The following is an 18500-nucleotide window of genomic DNA, read 5'->3' as shown; positions in this document are numbered from 1 at the left end:
TTCATATCGCTTCAAATGCAATGCAACAAAGAAAAAAGGAGAGCTTGTTTAAGTAAAATTTTCCGAATATATCTTTAAAACTTTGTTCATTTTTATTTCTCACATGAGATTAGACAAAGTTTACTATTTTATTTGAATTAAGGTTTAAGATAAGAAAGAATCATAAAACTTCTATCCATAATTTTTTATAATTTAATAATTTGAACGCAAGACTAACATAGATGACGATGAGATTCATTACTTTGATGATATATTATTGGGTCACAAATTCGTATTAAAAATCTAGTTATTTTCAAAAAAGGAAGAAACGTGACATTTTTAGTTTTAAAGGCATTGAATTGATCGTTATATTTCGAAATTCCAATTCAAAAATAACAAGGGAGTTCCAGAATTCAAAATCTACCGAGTTGCCTATGTAAAAAGTATACGAGTAAAAACTCCACGAAAATGCAGCAGAAAGAAACCAAACATGGTGCAGCACGAATAAGAATTCACCAGGCAGTAAGGTTGGTTGGTGGCAGCAAAAGGGACAAAGGGAAAAAGAAGGTAAATTTTATTGTCCAAGCAAAATTTAAATGGATGGTCAAATCTGTTAAGAGTACGTGTACCTCTTCGTCCAGAGCTCAGTCTTGTGCCCTCGGTTTGGGGTGCATGAAGCCAAGAAATCCCAACGACTTAGACCATAGTACCCTCCCTGGGTCCCACTCCAATCTTATGAAAATGTTGCCCCACAGGCCACCCTTAATCTGTTCATCAAGTTATGATATGTAAATTTGGATCAAAGGAGGCATCTTGTGCACAAAACAAGAGTTTTCCACCAATGTGTGTAGAGTTTGAGACTTCAAGCAAATAAATTTTTCATTTTTGGTAATATTTTTTATGGTGATGTCATTAAAATATCGTAAGTGCATTGTCGAGGCTTATATGACTTATCTTACACGTCTAAGGGCTCCTAGGAATTGTTTCTTATGAGTCTTATGGCTTATGCAATATTGAATTCCTTTCCATATAGGGGGATTTTTTTCTTTCCATATCCTCAAAATAAGAGCAAATGTTGGTTTAAAATAAGAGCACTTCCACTCATATGGGCAAGGATTGTCACTATTCATATGAATAGTGGCAACCTTTCCTTTTCTTTTCCACCTCTATGGGTAAGGGCAATTACTATTCACTTTAATTGATTTTTTTTATTTTTTTTATACTTAAATGATTAATTTTGATAAAATTTTAGAAAAAGATTTTCAGTTCCCATGTGTCACTATTTATTATAAAATTCTCATCTCAAATTTCATGATAAGATTTTCGGTTGCCACGTGTCCATATTTATTATAAAATTCACGTCTCACTCATCATACAATTGAAATATCGACACACTCATCATACAATTGAAATACTCATGGTCCTCATAGTCCGACACGATCGAGTACAAGGACGACTCAATCATTGACGGGAGGCGGTTCCACCGGATCACGACGTGGAGGAGTATTTTTCTTCGGAGGACATAATACTGCCATTATTTTTTACATGGAACGCACCGCTGTAATCGATATTATAACGATGTTGTAATAAAATATTGCTGAAGTGTAAGCGAAATTATCGACGTCGATATTCTCGATATTTATACGATATGTGCATGAATACGTTTCGAAATATTCGTAATTCGAAAAAACAATAATATTCTCAATATTTTGTTAATATAATCGATATTTTATATTATGATTGTGAGTATATTGACTCGTAAAAGTTGCAACATTAGTTAATATGTGGTACCTACTTTACCCTCCTTTACACACCAATCATTGATTGAGGCTTTTACTTTAGCTGTCTAATCTTTCGATTTGGCTGCAAGATTTGCCCTTTGATTTCACTTCAATGGTAAATTTTGGCTCTATCAAATCCAAACCCAAATCTCACTGCCCCCAAATTAATGTCAACCGTACGCTGGATTTCTTGAAAATTACTACCAGTGAAACAATTGAAACAAGTGGTTGATCTTATTAAATCAAAATCTAACCCTAAAAAGATAAGAAAATGATTGTAAGAAGCTGTAACTTGCAATTCAAGCCTCGAGGAGAGCGAAAAGAATGATCATCAACACGCTACTGACATGGAGCTTCTGTGGAACTGTACCCATTCAATTAAATACAAAGGTGGCTACGAGACTTTTACAACTCTCATTATATATAAATAAATAAATAAGTTTGTATTATTATTATTTTTATATATTTGATGTGACACGCAGTAAATGTGCATCGAAGCCAAGGCCAGCAGTGAAGATAGCCGATGATAAGTACTTTCATGCAGAAGGTGCAGCAGCTTCGTAACCAGCAAACAGCCATCTTGTGTTTTAGTGTAGATAGATTGTTAGGATTCAACCGTGAACCAGAACCACCAAACGCGAAAATAAGAGGTTGGTAATGTTTAGGGGTGCAAACAAATCAGAAACCAAGGAATAAAACTTGGCCAAGAACACTTGACCATGAACAGAGAAAAAACCTAATAAAATCTGAATTCAGATAACAAAAGTTGTTGGGTTTCCACCACAATTCAGGTGGGATCAGCAGCCTCTACTGACCCAACACTTGGCCAGGTCCTCTTGTTGCCAAGTGGAACGTTCCTACTTTTCCAATACAAGAATAATAATACTTGTTTATTTGTTAATGGGGTGACTTTACTGATCATCAGCACACGTTTGCGGCCATTTGCGTACCATTTTGACTAGCAAATTACCTGCAGCGACAAAAGTTAATCTGCAACAGCAACCTCATTAGAAAAGGTAACCAAATTTAAATGGGTTCGAACACGTGCCATTCCTAATGTTTTGGTCAAGATTAGCTTGAGAAATTGGTGGAAGATTAGGCACTAAAATCCGTAGTAATCCAAAAATTAGTTTGTGGTAATTATAATTAATAAAAGATTAAGGGCCCTAACCATGTGCCCCCTTCATGTGAACAAAGACAAGTTAACACATTATGGATTAGTTTAAAGTTATAATAACATTGTTGAAATGCAGAGATGCGAAGAGAAGCCAATGCTTTCGAGCAAGGTGTCGTGATTGTGTTAAAGCCATGGCTGTGTGGCCTGCCCTCAGTGGCCAGGGAGATTCGATAAATCATGCCCATAACCTACCCCAATATGACATAATAGGATTTAATTTAAAATTGATTTAAAGTTTACCAAAATAAATAAAAAAATAAGTGAAAGGGAAAAAAAGGCCAAAAAGGTTGTGTACTTAATAGGAACTTTGTTGGCATCAGCTTGATGATCGGTGCGTTTCTTAGATTAAATTAGCTTGCTTGTATAGAAGTAGAATGGAAGATAATTAATTAAATATGCACTCATCTTTGAAAATAATGTATCAAGTTTGTCTCCTTGGATGTATTTTCTTTTGAGATACAATGCACTTGAAATTATTAGAAATAAATGTATAAATTACAAATTGGAAATGGCTATCCACCATGAATTATTTTTTGCATACGATTACCAACAATTTTATGCATTATTAGTATTAACTTTATAGAAATTAACTATACACATGAACTATTTGTATTAAAAAAAATAAAGATGTTAACTAAATTTCAAATAAAACTCTCGTTTTATGAAAAATATGATTACTAATATGATCAGTAAATGTAACACGCACAGATATATATACATGCCACGTCTCGAAACCTAACATAAATGAGGTCATTAAAATCGGGCATCTCAATCCATAAGAAACTTTGTAAAAGCTTCACTAGATATTTTCTTTCGTAATGAGATATTTCAGATAGGATAAGTAACTTTCTTGCTGTGGTTTTAACTTCAAAAGCAGTCTCTTTTTTCTTTTTCTTTTGGGGCCGGTTCCTCTAAAAGCAGTCATTATTATCTGAAGTAACCATCCATTGCTTTCGCCTTTCAGTGCTACATGATCAGAAGCAATGTTTAAATAAGAACATAATATTTGGGGCCTGTATTAGTTTATCTGACACGTATACAAATTATTTACATAAAGAGTTGAAAACCTCTTTTGACGAGCGCATTATATTTATATATAGCAAGTCCTCAAGGCCGGTCCAGGATTTTATCCTTAGAATCTTCCATTATGAAGCAACTATCGGGGGATTTGGTCACATACTTTATAATCCTGCCAAATTACGTGATGTTAGCATGCAATTAACAAATATATTAGCTAACTATTTCTACCCTAGAAATTGGTACAACGTCACAATATTTACATTCACTCCCTTTGTCAAATGTTGGGTGATGTCGTGTCGGATATGGTTTGTGTTATTCATTATTTAATAATTCTGCAATACAAATCAGTACCGGAACCGTACAACTCAATTAAAACTTATTATTAAAGCTATACCCCCGTTGAGTATCATTCTATGTCTTTCGTGAGGCGAACTTCACGGCTAATGATGTTGCAAGCTTGGGCCATGGGCTGAATGCTTCCAAGCTGTGGGAGTCGGGGCTGCCTATGAATTGTTATGTTAGTTTCTTTTTTGACGTGTTTGGACCTGCGTGCTCTCATGATTTTTTTTTTGTAATCTTTTTGTATTTATAAGAAAAAAAACTTAATTAAAACGACGAGGATGTGCCACATGTATCGAGTGTCGGTCTTGTCCGTCCCCGACCTAGTTTACGGCAGCTAGGGTTGACATGCATGCAATATTGAGAGAAATTGGCCGAAAGGTATTAAGCCGACAGAACGAGTACTAGCTACTGATCATTCTTCAACATAATATCCCATATGATTAGAAAATTCCAATTGTAAGGATTTTTTTTCAGCTACGTAACATAGACTATAGAAAAAGATGTTGCAGTTTCCTAAAGTAGTGTCAAGTGTGGTACACAATGTCAACACGTTTCTTCAGTCCGGCCAGATATGTTATTTTGGATTAGGTTTTCTTCTTTGGATGACTAACGAGTGTCTCTAGGACACTCTAGAATCTTCTATATGTCAAAAACTTTTGACCTCAATGATATTGGGGCTTGCATAGGCACCTTGGACACTCTACCTACCACAATTGGCTAAACAAACGAAGGTTCTTTTTTAGCTTTAATCTCACTGCTTACGTGGTTCACAGTTCAAGAGGTTTACTTTTCTTTTGTACCATTTTGGGGTTTACTTGTGGTGCAAGTTTTAACGTAACATTAATGCTTTTTACACTTAGTTGTGATACGTGCAGCACTAGCATGGTGTAAGTGGCGTCATTGCACATGCTTCTGATTTTTAAAGGCTCCGAAATATTTTTACCTTATATTATATTTATTAATATTATAAAAACTGTATATATACTCCAATGTGCAACATATATTAACACAAAAGTGTATTTGGTGGAACTTGTTTCTAGCGCATATCCCTTGGTACAAGGTCCAAGTTAAGTTCAAGTCTCAGTGATGTTATTCTATTCATAGTGGATTTGTTTTTGTCTTTTGTTGAATCTTTTTCATGGCTCGATAGATTTTTATTATTTTTTCATTATAACAACAAAATTTAAAATAGTTATTTTTTTTTAAAAGCTCGTGAAAAAAAAAACAAAAGGGAAAGATCCAACTAGACTAACAACATTATATATCACACCCAAATTTTTTTTATAAAAAAATTAATTTCTTCCACTAAAAAAAAAAATTTCATGCCTTACTCTTTCTCTTGAACTCTTTTTTTTTTTTTTTTTTACCGAACATACTATAATATTTAACTTTATCAAATGAAATTTTTAAAAAATTTATGAATTTGATTTGTGATTGTTATTATATGCTAACTGATGATGAATTTTAGTTATAAAAAAAAATATTTTATGACATTAAGTCATGATAATTTTTTTATTTAGTAATATTAGATTATGTAAGGGTTCTAGTTTCAGTTTCATACAGGGTCCTCAAAATCTCAAGACTAGCTTTGTACGTATATACGTGTATAGTTATGCGTAAAAATTTATACACTAGCTCAAGATATATATATATATATATTAACTCTTGATCAAAATTTTAATTAAGCTACAAACGATATGGCTTAGGGTGAGATCAATTTTTATATTTCAATTACAGGGAAGCAAGAATAAATGTCGCTCCTTTTGTCATCGTGGAATTAGAATATGTATGTGATGAGGTGAGGTTGTTATATTATTTCCTCGACCAGTCAAGAAAGATGGCAGCACTGATGATCACACTTTAGGCCATGCTTGGAGTTGGAGAGGATCAGCTATGGAAAGTGGATTAGTTAATTATCCAAAAAGCTGCCATAACAATTCTTAAAAGCCAACCAACTGTTGGTTGATCAGTACTTATAGCATGATTAGGGTTAAGTGTCCTAATCATGAGGCTCACGAGCCAATAATTATGCACATGGGGGGGTCATCCCCATCACAGGTGCTCCTCTGGCTCTGGGACTCAACTCAGCAGATGCTATTAGAGATTCTTAATTACAACGTAGGCAGGGACGGATCCAGGAATTTTTCCTCCGGGGGTCAACTTTTAAAAGGTTAAAAAAAAATTCTACAAAATATACCCATAAATATTTTTATTATTAAGAAATCCTTTATTCAAACTAAAGGTAACAAAACAAAATTAAACATCCTTGGAAAAAAATAAAATAAAAAACCTCAACAACTAATCAAGAAAAACATCAATATTCATCCCATAAAAATAAAACGATAAATTATCATTCATATATAATTCATTGAGAAAACAATTGAGAAAACACATATTAAATCAAGTAACTTCCCCAGATGAGTCTTTCACATGTGGGTTCACAAACTCTAAAAGCAGAACAGTTGTTTGGATGGCTAACAGAGACAAAACTGTCAATAGCCTTGGCGCCAGAGTTTCGCTTCGAAAAGATGGCTCATTGGTCTTGAGACCGATGTGGATGGCGCAACTGTCTGGCAGACCAGCACCAACTCCAGTAGCCTTGATGTTGAGAGAGCAGAGCTTTTGAATTCTGGCAACCTTGTTCTGAAAGATGCACATGGTAAAATTCGATGGCAAAGCTTTGATTTTCCCAATGACACTGTTCTCCCAAACCACCCTTTGCAAAGAGCAAGAAGCTGATATCCACTTTAGGAAGAGGGACTTTTGGACGAAAAAAAGGAAGCGCTCTGCGTGCACTCCTTCTTGCTGCGCTGAAGTTGAAGTTGCTGCAACCCTTTGAGGCATTTCCTCGAACAGATGGCGGGCATGAATTGCCCAGCCATCCAGCCATTGCAGGGGTCAATTTTTCTTCCTCTAGTGGCGGATTCTGGAGTTGCAGGGGTCAATTGACCACCCTTGCTCCTCTGTGGATCCGTCCCTGAACGTAGGTATAGAGTAAATGAATTTTTGTTGGTTACGAAGGAAAGGATGATGTTAAATGGATGAGGGAAAAAATAATACGAAATTGACAAAGTTTATTATAATGGGATAACTCATCGACGCAATCATTATGTGACTCGAATTTGAGACCTCCTTCAATCATTATTAAACTCAATGCTAGTTGGTATTCCGACTTTGACTTTAAGCATAGCATAAATGGCCACTACCATTGGATCTATAAGAGTGTGGAGTCGCATATCACCGACCAACAACTTTAAACCGCGTTGTTGAAAACACATTGATCGCTTTAATTTTGATCATATGATTAAGCAACAATATTAATAGTTAATCCTCCCACTTCAGATTTAAATGACTCCATAAGAGACGTGAAGTCCCAAAAAGTTTATCAGACGATTAATATAGTTTAAGCATGGCTTCTTCTAATCGTGGTTAATTATTATTAATCTAATGCATAATTAAGAGTCATTGTCACATGGTTTGTAAGCTGAAATGGAACACTAGTTTTCTTCGAAACTCTCCTCCCAACAGCTACCGCATTAGCAAAGATTGTGAATTAAACAAATTATTCATTGCTTCGTATGTTCAATGTTCTTACAATCATTAAGAATTTTCTATAACTTTCTGTGGCATTGTGCTAATCACACTTTACTAGCTTCTATTAATTTTAATTAACTAGCTAAGCAATGACGTTAATTTGTGCTTGTCTCTTTGCATCAACACAGATCTTCTTCTTTAATTGTCTTTCTTTTGTGTTGGTTTTTTTGGGGGTTAATTTTAATCATTCTTTTAGAATAGAGATTAATTAAACTATTCACTTCATATTTTAATCGACCAATGAACAACTCTCAATTAAACACATACTAGAAACTTCCTACATTTCTTAATCAAAGGGTCTCTCCAATGATTTTGGGTTGAGAGAAACTTCAGATGTTGGAAAAGAACAGCTACATTTATTAATATTCTTAAAATTAGACTGCTCTGAGGTCATGGCTGACCAAATGAGCAATTGGTAATAATGAAATCTTGCTATGCATCAATAAATTAGTGAAACATAACATCGAAAATATGTATTAGAGCAATTCTCCTCCACTCATCCAAAATATATATTCTCACAAGTCTTTCGTCAAAAGAATCTAAATTATTGAATAGATAATAAATGTTTGTTCGAATGTACGATTCAGATTAAAACATAACATCTTTTAGTTTGTCAACAATCACATTTAAAACTCAAGAAATGGACCTTATAAGCTCATGTGTGGTGTAGGAATTGCAATCAAAGGTGGCTCACGTGATCAAAATCAAAGATTCCGGTCATGAAGAATAATTCTCAATAATATTTGTCAAAAAAATGAACAGGGTCGTACGAATTTTCAACTCCACATATGATCAATTAAGAAGAGAAGAGAAGAAACAACTCATCATAAGTCAGAAAGCATCATCTGGTTGGTCTTATCCAATGGGTTGACTTTTGCTATATATCTAGTTCAAGTTGGTTCTGCATCCATTTGCTGCAAAATATATACCATTAGATCCGTGTAATTCTAGTCAAAACGTAGTTTATGCACTTTTCACATTCATTCCAGCAATGCATTATGCATCTCCACTGTGGTCTAATCAACCGCAGCCTTTGACATTAGTAGTTAGTGCTAAAATATGAAAACTATGAGAGAATATTTGTTTGTGGGAATTTTCTGTGTATTCTTCTCCTTGTAGGAGGTCATATTTATAATACAACGAAACCTGAATGGGCAAGTAAATAATAAATTCCTAAATCTATTTACAGTAGGAAATCAGGAATTAAAGTAAATCAATTACAATTATAATAGGAATTCTTGGTGTGTAAGGAAAGTAAGTCAATATCCACAAGTCACGCCAACACTCCCCCTCACGTTGGTGCATAGATGTCGCCAATGCCCAACTGATCCAGTGAATTGTGGAATGCTTTACTGGAAATCGCTTTTGTCAAAATATCCGCCAATTGATCCTCGGATTTCACAAAAGGAAACTGAAACACTTTAGCCTCAAGCTTCTGTTTGATGAAGTGTCGATCTACCTCAACATGTTTAGTACGATCATGCTGAACCGGATTCTGTGCAATGGCTATAGCAGCCTTGTTGTCACAAAAGAGATTCATTGTGGATGTAGGTTTATACCCGAGTTCAATAAGCAACTTTCTTAACCAAAGAAGTTCACAAATCCCTTTAGTCATGCCTCTGAACTCGGCTTCTGCACTGGATAAAGCTACTACATTTTGTTTCTTGCTCCTCCATGTCACCAAATTACCTCCCACGAATGTGAAGTAACCCGATGTGGATTTTCTATCTGTTACATTACCTGCCCAATCTGCATCTGAATAACCATCAATATTTAGATGACCATGCTTTGAGAACATAAGTCCTTTTCCAGGTGCAGACTTCAAATATCTAAGTATCCGAAGAACTGCATTCATGTGGTCTTCACTTGGAGAGTGCATAAATTGACTGACAACGCTCACCGCATAAGCAATGTCTGGTCGAGTATGTGACAAATAGATCAATCTTCCCACTAACCTTTGGTATCTTTCTTTGTTAGTTGGAACTTGATCCGGATATTCTCCAAGATGATGATTCTGAACAATAGGAGTGTCCGCAGGTTTACAATCTAGCATTCCTGTGTCTGTCAACAAGTCTAAGACATATTTCCTTTGAGAGAGAAATATGCCTTGCTGCGATCGAGCCACCTCAATTCCCAAGAAATACTTGAGTCCACCTAGATCCTTCATCTCAAACTCCGTAGCCAGATAGTCTTGTAGCTGTGATATTTCCTGTTTATCATTCCCAGTAATAATCATATCATCAACATAGATTATTAATGCTGTTACCTTCCCTTTTTTATGTTTCAAGAACAGAGTATGATCTGAGTTGCACTGTTTGAAACCATTGTTCTTCATTGCCATGGTGAACCGTCCAAACCATGCACGTGGTGACTGTTTCAATCCATACAATGCTTTTCGTAACCTGCAAACTGTTCCAGTCTGAGTAGTATTATATCCAGGAGGAATATCCATGTACACCTCCTCTGTGAGTTCACCATGTAGAAAAGCATTCTTTACATCAAACTGGTGTAGTGGCCAATCCAAATTAGCTGCAAGGGACAATAAGACTCTGACGGTGTTTAACTTTGCAACTGGTGCAAAAGTTTCTTCATAGTCTATACCATAGGTCTGTGTGTACCCTTTTGCCACAAGTCTTGCCTTGTATCGCTCAATAGATCCATCTGCATTGTGTTTTATAGTAAACACCCACCTACATCCGATAGTCTTTTTTCCTCGTGGTATAGTCTCTAATGTCCAAGTCTGATTTTTCTCAAGAGCTTTCATCTCCTCTTTTATAGCTTGGACCCACTTAGGATCTTTCAATGCTTCAGAGACCTTGGTTGGAATATGGATAGCAGACAACTGATGCACAAAAGCCTTGAGTGGTTCAGACAGCTTCTCAGTGGATACATGATTTGCAATTGGATACTTGGATGTCTTGCCAATATCCGGTGAATAACGGTTTGGTGGCTTACCACGATTTTGCCTGAAAGGTAATTGATATCCAATAGTTTTATCATCTAAATGCACAAGTCTAGTAGGAGTAGTTACCTCAAGGATATTCTCAGGAGATTGGTCTGTTGGTACTGTTGAGTTAGAAGGGGGGTCTTCATCTTGTTGTTCTGTATTGTCTGTAGGTGTGGGACTCAGATCAGAAATATCTTCGCATGGATCAGGTGGGTCAGGCAATTGATCGCTATGAATGGGCGATTGGTCACTTTTCAACAGAGAGTAATCTCGTGCTCCAGACTCGGGATGATCAATCATTTCTGTACATGGGAGAATTTCTTTGTTTGCCAAGTTGCTCAAATTCTGTTCTTCACTTCGTATCTCCCCCTGAAGCGCAGAATTGGATGATGGGTCATGAAAGAACAGCTCAGATTCCAGAAAAGTCACATCCAAAGTGACATAGGTTCGTTGGGTAGGAGGGTGATAACAGCGGTAACCTTTCTGATGAGTGACATAACCCACAAAAACACAACGAAGCGCACAGGGATCAAGTTTGCTACGTTGATTTTTGTGGAGATGAACGAAAGCCACGCATCCAAAGATTCGGGGTGTGAGTACCAAAACAGAGGGTAGATGTCTGTGTTGCGCAAGCACCTGTAAAGGAGTTTTAAAGGTCAATACACCAGAAGGCATGCGGTTGATCAGGTGAACTGCAGTGACAATAGCATCATCCCAGTGATGGCGAGGAACATGAGCGCCAATCAGAAGTGCTCGGGCGGTTTCAAGAAGATGTCGATTCTTTCGTTCAGCAACACCATTTTGTTGCGGTGTCTGAGGACAAGTCGTCTCATGGATAATTCCATGTTGTTGGAAGTAAGTCTGAAAGTCATGATTGACAAATTCTCCACCATTGTCGGAGCGAAGAATCTGGATTTGAGCATTAAATTGAGTTTTCATCTGTTTGTGGAAGGACTGAAAACGGGAAAACACCTCGTTTTTATTCTTCAGCAAATAAAGCCATGTCATCCGTGTACAATCATCGATGAATGTGACAAACCATCGAACACCAGAAGGAGCAGTGATAGGCGAAGGTCCCCAGACATCAGAGTGAATTAATGTAAATGGAGTAGTACACTTGTTCGTACTCAACGGGTAGGGCACACGGTGACTCTTGGCCAAAATACAAGTATCACATGTGAAGTCGGAGTCTTTGAAACCTGAGAATAAATCTGGTATAAGATGCTTCATATAACTAAAAGACGGATGTCCCAATCGACGATGCCACAACCAAATTTGCTTTTGTTTGCTATCAAAGGAATGTGTCACACTGTTAGCCACGCCGGGACTGAAGTCATCGACATAATATAGCCCCCCTCTCTTAGTACCACGACCAAGAATCTCCTTAGTGTGAATATCCTGAAGCAAACAAAAACTCGGGTAAATGAGTACACAACAATTCAATTGTTCAGTAAGCTGACTAACTGACAACAATTTAGTGGATAAAGATGGAACAAGTAAAGTATTAGACAGTGTGAGAGAGGATGAGAGTGCAACAGTGCCAGCCCCTGTCACAGGATAAGTAACACCATTGGCATTTGCAATACAGGTTCGTCGAGGTTGTGTAGTATTCAGAAAATCATTAGGATCAAACGTCATATGATCAGTTGCACCAGAATCAATTATCCAGCTCTTGGAATCAATCTTATCGGAAGTATAGAATCCATAACCAGTACCATTACTGGTCATATTGCATTGTCCTCGATCTGTAAGAGTAGCCCACCAATCGGGGTAGCCATGCGATGTAAAACAAGTCTCACAAGTGTGTCTCGGATCACCACAATATGCGCAATTTAGTCCATGTGTCGGGGTCGTTAGTCTAGAAGTCATAAGCTATGCAGCGGAAGAAGCATAGGATACAGGTTGAGTAGGAATTTGGATCGGAATCTGAGCATGAGTCGGGGCCGGAGTCGGAGTCGAAATCGGAATCGGGGTCTGAATCATAAACAAATTCGAGGTTGGGGTCATCATCGAAGTAGGGGTCGTGGTCGTCTTCGGAGTCGGGGTCAGGGTCGTCATCGTCATAGTCGGGGTCGGGGTCGGGGTCGTCAAAAGAAGATCCTGATTCTGGATCGGGGTCTGAATCATAGACAAATTCGGGGTTGGGGTCATCATCGGAGTGCGGGTCGGGGTCGTCTTCGGAGTCGGGGTCGGGGTCGTCGTCGTCATAGTCGGGGTCGGGGTCGGGGTCGGGGTCGTCAAAAAAGGATCCTGATTCTGGATCGGGTTCGGGGTCAAAGTCTGCATCTGTAGGGGCGGAGCCATCTGGGCACTCAACTCAACGATGGTTGGTTGAGAATGAGAGAAGGAGTCGGTGGTGCTACCTCCATGAGGGTTGAAAAAATCATCAACCCTCATAACGGCGGCGGAGTTTTGAAACTAGAGTCAGCAATTCCAAGATCGCCGCTCTGATACCATGCTAAAATATGAAAACTATGAGAGAATATTTGTTTGTGGGAATTTTCTGTGTATTCTTCTCCTTGTAGGAGGTCATATTTATAATACAACGAAACCTGAATGGGCAAGTAAATAATAAATTCCTAAATCTATTTACAGTAGGAAATCAGGAATTAAAGTAAATCAATTACAATTATAATAGGAATTCTTGGTGTGTAAGGAAAGTAAGTCAATATCCACAAGTCACGCCAACAGTTAGGAGTGCAACAAACGTAACGTATGTGGGATTTATCTGTATTAAAGAGATGATCGATAATTTAAAAATCTGAAAAATAAAAGTAATATAAATAGAGCAACATTTCTAATATATACAATATATACACGTGAAAAGAAAAAAAAATAGGTGTGTGTGACCTCTCAACTTGTTTTTGAAAAAAATTCAGTCATTTTCATTGAAAGCACATATATGAAAAAGTAAAAAGCCTTGAAATATATGAAGTTTGAATCAAAATTATAATAACAATTTAAAATTATAGTAATAATAGTCCATTTCAAACTATCATAAGCGTCGATCCAATGATGAACCAGAGACTGAGGCCAAGTCCCTGTCATGTGCCCCACAACTCATTGTCGTGATTTGATAACTTTGGGAAGCTATCGAGCTAGTAATGAATATTGTTAATTCCGACCCACAATAATTACACTAATGTTTTGTTTAAGCTCAGAAACACTGTTTAATTGTGAAGATGATACTTTTTAGATGTTACAACTTTGTGTCATTTTGTGAAGGAAAACACTTCATATATTTCTGCTAATAATAATGTAACATATGTGCATAAGTTTTTTGTTGTTGTGTTTTTAATGAATTATTTTTGTATATGTGTTAAACTGTGATTCACAGGAAGAATGAGTATCTCCTTATAGGTAATGAAGCAATTTTAGAGGTTTATTTTTTATTTTAATATACAAACGTTTGGAGGCTCTCATGGACCAACTTTATTATTAAAAAAAAATAAAAAATAAAAAATGGGTTATCAATTCCATCTTCAAATCTTTCCTTCATATGAATTGCAAAGCATGCAAAGTGTTCCATCGCTTTAGACTCACAAAGTTGTAAGTGGATTAGTTTATGGAAAAGCTGGAAGAAAATAAAAAGTAACGAATTGTTAAGTTCGTAAACAAATGGGTAAGTGGGATTTGCCTCTCTTCTCCATTTGAAAAAGGTGCATTAGAACACCAGTCGATCATGATCTCATGATGATTGATTATTATGATAAGTTTCTAGACATATTTGTATTATGAGTAGATGGTCCTAATATCTAACTACCAAGTGGATTGGATAATGAGTGTTCTAATACTAATCCCAAGAGATAATTATGCAAATGGGAGATCCTTTAAGCTCAATTACATTTTAATTAAACTCAGGGCAATAATTTGAGGATAATGAGTCTGCTTCACAAATTGAAAGCAAATAGAAACCAGAAAGAGGCGAGAATTTTAATGTTGTTGATTGTATATACCTATGTTCCTATGTCTCTTTTTTACTTCTATAATTATAATAATAAAAATGCACATAAAGTTATATACAACCGATTTCACCCGAAATTTTCTCCGTTGCACACTCAATGTTGTTACTACTATGAGTACATACATAAATAAAGCAAATGGAAAAAGTAAGAGTCGTAATAGTAGTGCACCAATGCATGCAACATCACTCAATGTTGTTACTACTATTAGTACATATATAAATAAAGCAAATGGAAAAAGTAAGAGTCGTTATAGTAGTGCACCAATGCATGCAACATCACTTGGGCAGCTCAAATCACGTACCCAGTAACTTATAGCAAATTGGACCGACGGATATAAATGTGAAAGGGTGATATGATGTGGCTGGGAAAAAGATTAAAGATAGGGCACACGTACAGCTTTCTTCTCCCTCTCCCAATTTAGCCAGTGAATGATGGTGGTGTCCTTGTTCAGCCCTAGAAACTCGTATGCTCCATTAACAAGGTAAATAAGGTTCATTCAGTTTGGCTGTTTCAGACTCTGTGACAAGGATTTGAAAAGACATCTTTTACTTTCAATTCAATCAAAGGCAAGCATTGGCTTTTCAGTGCATTAATTCACTTTGCTTTTTCTTCAGAGCTGGCCAAATGTGTCATCTTCAGAAGGCAAAGAATAATCTTGCACTTAAGATTCTCCTTAATTAAGGTGGAAAATCTTCTAAATCAAATCCAAATCTAATGCATACAAGAATGTTCTGTCCCAGATAAATGCTTATAATTATGAGACTGTAAATTTAAACCATACGTTATATTTCAGAATTGCTCTAATTTGTTCCTCCCTAGATAAATACTTATGTTACAAGATTGTAAATTTAAATCATACGTTATGTTAAGATTCATATAGTTTTATAGTTATTCTCTCATTCGGATGTCTATAAGTTATGCTATTGTAAACGAAGAGAAAAGTAGGGAGGAATAATAGAAGATACATAGCATTCGTATAATAATAACGTCCGAACATCCGCATAGAAGAATTTCTATATAATTTTAGGACCATTCTAGAATATTATTAATTATGTATGATAAAGAATTTTAGAGGACTACGAAACAGAGATCTTGTTTCTAGATAACTTAGCCCATGTGAAAGAATGTTGTTTTAGATTGTTAAGAGGGTACGCGTAGGACTGTCACTGTAGGAGGAAGGTGGAAGGAAAGCCCATATATGAGGTAAGTTTGGCATTTCGTGGAAGGCACACGAATGCTTCATGGATCTCGTACCTCTCTTTTTAGACCAACTTTTCAAACATGGACTTGGCCCACATACAGAGTCAAATATTCACACTTTTTTCTTTATTTTTTCAAATACTGTACTTTCAATAATGATAACCTCGAAACATCTAGAGGAGTCAAACACACAAACTGCTAGCAAACTACCAAAGGTTCATTAAATGATAATGATTAAATGATAAAGAAAAGAAGAAGAAATAAAACAGTTGATAGGGACCTTATATTTCACATTTCAATCCATTTGAGGAACTTTCCAGGAGAGAGCAATTGTTCTAAATCATTAAAGTAGCGAGTTTTTTGTCGCTATAACTTAATACACGCAATAATATATCTTAGTTCACATAACTAGTTAACCTTCCTTGTCAGACATATTCTTAAAAACTATTCCACTTCTTTTTTCTTTGGTTTCAAAGTAATCTAATTCTATCTTTGTACAATTGGATGTGATTTAGGGCTCGTTTGGGACTGCTTCTTTAGAAAGTATTTATGCTTATAACCGTTTCTAACAAAAGCGCTTTTATTATAAAAATGTTAAAATTTTCATAAAAAATCGAAATGTTTCTTGGAAAAGCATTTGGGAGTGCTTCCTAAAGAAGCACATGGTAGGGTCTTCTCTAGAAAGCGCTTCTATAACTCAAAAGCACTTCTAAACTTCTTTGCCAAACACTGTCATAAGCGCTTTTAGTCATTCCAAAAGTACTCCCAAATAGACCAAGTACTAGTCCAATTTAACCAAAGTACATAGTTGCATAAATGTTCCATATTCCTACCCTAAATTTCCTTTGAAAAAAACTTTTTCAAGCTGTTGGAAGAACAAGTTGCCCATTTTTTAGTTTCTTTTAACAGAATTTATTAATTTATTAATTAAAACTAGCTAAGAAAGAATGTGGTTTTTGCTTTGATCAACACTAGTTTTCTCCGCACAACATAAGCGAACCTTTCTTATTCCATACAATTCTCCATCGAACGATATCACCAATGAGAACCCAATAAGTAATTAAAAAGAATCGTATCTATTATTTAAGTTAATAACATTGTACATTATATAAATTAACGAAAGAATAATAAAAAGAATACAATGGTGTGACATGTACATAAAAAATTATGAAACAAAAGCATCAACTTTTGGAGCCATCGCCCCGAACAATAACTTCAAGTCATTCTCCAATGGCGTCAAGTTCAAGTCCATCTCCAAGCACATAATCCTCTTGCTACTCGACCTTCTCAGCACCGGAATCTTCGAAGCGACAACAACCTCATCAGGAACTTTAGAAGAAAATCCCAGGTTCATGTTGGAAGCTCTGTGCCTCCTCATATGGCCACCCAAAGCCTGTCCCATGCCAAACTCTAGGCCACAAATGGAGCACTCGTGCGCTTTCGGCTTGTTCTTCGTTGCCATCAAATTGCTTCGTTTTCTGGTCTCACTTTGTTGATCATGATCCATTGATGTTCTCGGCCTATTGTGGCTTGCTCTGTGGCCACCAAGAGCTTGGAACGATGGGAATTTTCGGTTGCAAGTTTTGCACTCAAACACATCGTTTGGAGATGAACACTTTCTGAACTTGGTCTCCATGTCACATGAGACTAGCATGAGGAACTTTTCCATGTCCAAACCCTTCATCCCTAACCCTACTTCATCTTCTCTCATTCTCTTCATGGCTAAGCAAAAGCAACGTACAAGCTGGTCAAATGTCTCACAAACCAAAAACAAAGTGTAGTTTTAGATATGGAAGAAGGCTTCAGTTGTGTTGTTATTTATAGGGGTTTGGAGTGAGTTGGGAAATGACCGGATTGCCCTCTAATCCGCGTTAAGGAAACCCAAGAGTGTAGTGCGTTTCATTGGCTTTTTGGGTACTCAAGGGTTTGACCCATTTTTTTTTTCTTTGACTTGGAGACCATTCCTTTTGCAAGGAATAAAACGAAGTGGATTTAGATATACGAACACGTGATGAGCGTTGACCAGTCTTTGGTTATAAGACCAGTTGTAAAGCTGTTGCAGCGAGTCATCAGTGGAGGGCTAATGTCCATGAACTATGAAGTTTGAAGGAAGCTGCAAAAAGGAATCTGCTTTGCAGCTTCCAAGGTATTTCAGATTGTTCAGACATTGAAGTCAGAAAAAAGCACTTTTGTTGGAAAGCACACAGAATCACCTAAATGTCTTCAGCATGAAGGATGATGAATAGTCCAGTCTTGCCAAACAAAGTCGAAGAAAATAGTCGGTAACTGAATTACTGGTGCACCTAAAGTTCTCACATTTGTGCTTTGTGGGCTGTCCTCTAGAATAATTCAAAGAATCAAGTTGTTTTCATTCTTCAAACCACTTCCACTATGATTTTCTTCAAAGTCTTTATTTAAAAGAATTTCATGCCAGAGTATGATTTCACACCCAACGGCACCACTAACCTATCTATGAGCAGCAAATGCAAGGAACA

The 18500-nt window shown here is 36.5% G+C and overlaps 1 protein-coding gene across 1 annotated transcript; it reads right to left on the bottom strand.

The window, feature by feature from the left end:
* Positions 17063-17811, bottom strand: LOC18774998 (zinc finger protein ZAT11). Its single transcript, XM_007206624.2, has one exon. The coding sequence runs from the start codon at positions 17723-17725 to the stop codon at positions 17171-17173; it is 555 nt and encodes a 184-aa protein (XP_007206686.1). The 5' UTR covers positions 17726-17811; the 3' UTR covers positions 17063-17170.

Source organism: Prunus persica, chromosome G6 (genome assembly GCF_000346465.2).
Source record: "Prunus persica cultivar Lovell chromosome G6, Prunus_persica_NCBIv2, whole genome shotgun sequence".
Lineage (NCBI taxonomy): Eukaryota > Viridiplantae > Streptophyta > Magnoliopsida > Rosales > Rosaceae > Prunus > Prunus persica.
This window is presented reverse-complemented; position numbering and strand designations above follow the sequence as displayed.